Source organism: Lygodium microphyllum, chromosome 5, assembly GCF_053477565.2.
Source record: "Lygodium microphyllum isolate KBCC chromosome 5, Lygodium_microphyllum_v1.1.10, whole genome shotgun sequence".
Taxonomy (NCBI): domain Eukaryota; kingdom Viridiplantae; phylum Streptophyta; class Polypodiopsida; order Schizaeales; family Lygodiaceae; genus Lygodium; species Lygodium microphyllum.
Genome location: NC_141139.1, coordinates 155304735 through 155306890, shown reverse-complemented (window position 1 = coordinate 155306890; position 2156 = coordinate 155304735). Strand labels below are relative to the sequence as shown.

General features: G+C 40.6%; 1 protein-coding gene across 1 annotated transcript; it reads right to left on the bottom strand.

Moving 5' to 3' along the window:
* Window positions 1–241: 241 nt before the first annotated feature.
* LOC148036565 (uncharacterized) lies at window positions 242–1717 on the bottom strand. Its single transcript, XM_087679163.1, has 3 exons — window positions 1397–1717; window positions 955–1080; window positions 242–370 (listed from the first exon to the last, which is right to left on the bottom strand). Exons 1-3 carry the CDS (start codon window positions 1655–1657, stop codon window positions 317–319), a joined length of 441 nt encoding a protein of 146 aa, XP_087535289.1. The 5' UTR covers window positions 1658–1717; the 3' UTR covers window positions 242–316.
* Between the last annotated feature and the right edge of the window lie 439 nt (window positions 1718–2156).

The window sequence follows — 2156 nt, the reverse complement described above, 5'->3', positions numbered from 1 at the left end:
GTGGGCCTTTTCAACACCACCTCAAAGTAGGTTATGGACAAGTAATTTTCTTGTAATAAGTACCAAAAAATGTTGTATTATCAGAGATTTGTTTTGCTAGTCAAATGTCATTAAAGGAAAACTATCATTTACTATCCATGGGCTTAGTTCCAATTTACACAAAGGGTAAATGAAAACTAGAACTTTTAGATAGCATGCAATATCAAGATTTTAGATTATTACATTTGAGAGTACATGATTATCCATCCAATATCACAAAAAAATCCTATATGTTATTAACATACAAATTCCACACGATCCTCCAAATATACATGTATCAACACTCACATAAAAAAAGAATCAACTTGATAGTCCATTTTGCCCTTTTGATCTGCATTTATTGCATCACACAATCTCTTACAATGTCAATTTGAGTAAAACTTTTAAGGAAATACAAGCATACAATTTCAAAGTGCACCAACATGATGCATGCATAAGCATTGTGAGGGGAGAGATAAGGTAGTTCATGCTTTCATATAAATACAAGTATATAATTTGAAGGGGCACGTATGAAGGTTTTCGATCTTTTAGTGGTTTATGTCAATTTGCTAATAAAAACATGCAACAAATTCATGTTATGGCTTTTCAAGCATGTGTGCAAGTGTCTTACTTTTTAGTGCTATCTCTAATGCAGGCTATCAAAATGGGCATACTAAGTGGCTTACGTTTGTGGGGCTAATTTCAAAGTAAAACATGGTGTTCATTAGTCTACTAGGGCCATATTTTTCATATTTCATGAATCCCCTTACAACGAGGGCATTGAGGAGATAAGCTGGAGATCATTACAAAGGTATGGCAGTGCATGCAGACTGTAGGGACCATGGTAGAGTGACTATGGTTAACATAGTTCATCATCTCTTCTAAAGGCATTCCTTTCCTAGTATGTGGAGTTTCATTATCCATGATAGCATGTACCTCATGATTACAATTTGGCAGCCCCATTCGAATGAGGTTATCCCCTTGTGACAATGTTGATGCCTTCCGTGGATCATTAAAGGTTCGAGTGTGGGTAGCCCAATCCATATAGTACACTTCACCTGACTGCAGCAGCAATGAAGTAGGCAAGTTATTATCCCTAGGATAATGGTTAATGAAGCCTTATGTACACCTAACTAGACATTTACAAAGGGCAGCATTAGCTCCCCCATGTTCACTTATTGCTTCCATGTTCACCGATATAAGTGAGGCTTGGCATGCCATCTGATTGTCCTCTATACATTCTATAGACACGAGAGATGATTGATGGCTCATGGTGGCAGAGGGCCGGGTTGGGGGGGGGTCAATGATGATGGACACTTGAGAAAAGATAGCAGTCATGTAAGCTGTAAAGAAACACGAGAGAGAGAGAGAGGCATGCCTGCAGGTCCAAGCATTGTTCCCAGCCTGGAGGTAACGGAGCTTGAGAGAGCAGATCAACCCATTGATTCTGTCGCACCTGCGCGGGGTGATCAAGAGGAGGAGGAGGAGGATGTTGCTGTTCTTGAGACAGGGTTGCAGCAGCGGCTTGATGATCCTTCCACTCTCTTTTCCTCTTCCTTTCGCCCCCTTCTCCTCCCCCTCCTCCTGCAGTTGGTGGCGGCCATAGCCATCTAACTTCTTTATCCTTTGCATTCTCCATTGCGCTCTCTCTCTCTCTCTCTCTCTCAGAAATGCAAGTGCTTGTTGATAGGAATTCACTCCCCCCAGCACAAATACGAAAATGCATTACCCATTTTCTAACGAATACTCACTCTTCCGAATGACATTTTAACCCCTCCCAACGGATACCCAAGCCTTCTCTTCGAAATACCCATTGTATGTTCGCCCCTTTTTTATTTTAACACGGAAAATATAATAATAAGAGAACACTTGGGTTACTTGCATATATGTCGTTTGGGGGCTTGATTTGACAGGCTTCCTCAGGACTTCTTTGCATTGGAAGTTGATTTCTTACCCATGCTCATGAACCATCTCAGCTTACTCTTCACCCTCATCCATCCATCCATCCATTGGCATAGCCCATCGTATGCTTTGGGGTTTTTTAAATGTGGTCAATGAACTATATGGTTATATAAATGGTATTTACAACATCTGGAAGGATGAGGCATTTCCACTTAGGGAAATATTAGACCATTGAC

Coding starts and splice junctions, on each gene's coding strand:
- LOC148036565 (XM_087679163.1), bottom strand. CDS start 1,657: ATGGAGAATGCAAAGGATAAAGAAGTTAGATGGCTATGGCCGCCACCA. Junction 1,081..1,396: donor AACAATGCTTGGACCTGCAG/GCATGCCTCTCT, acceptor TTGCTGCTGCAG/TCAGGTGAAGTGTACTATAT. Junction 371..954: donor TGCCAAATTGTAATCATGAG/GTACATGCTATC, acceptor CAATAAATGCAG/ATCAAAAGGGCAAAATGGAC.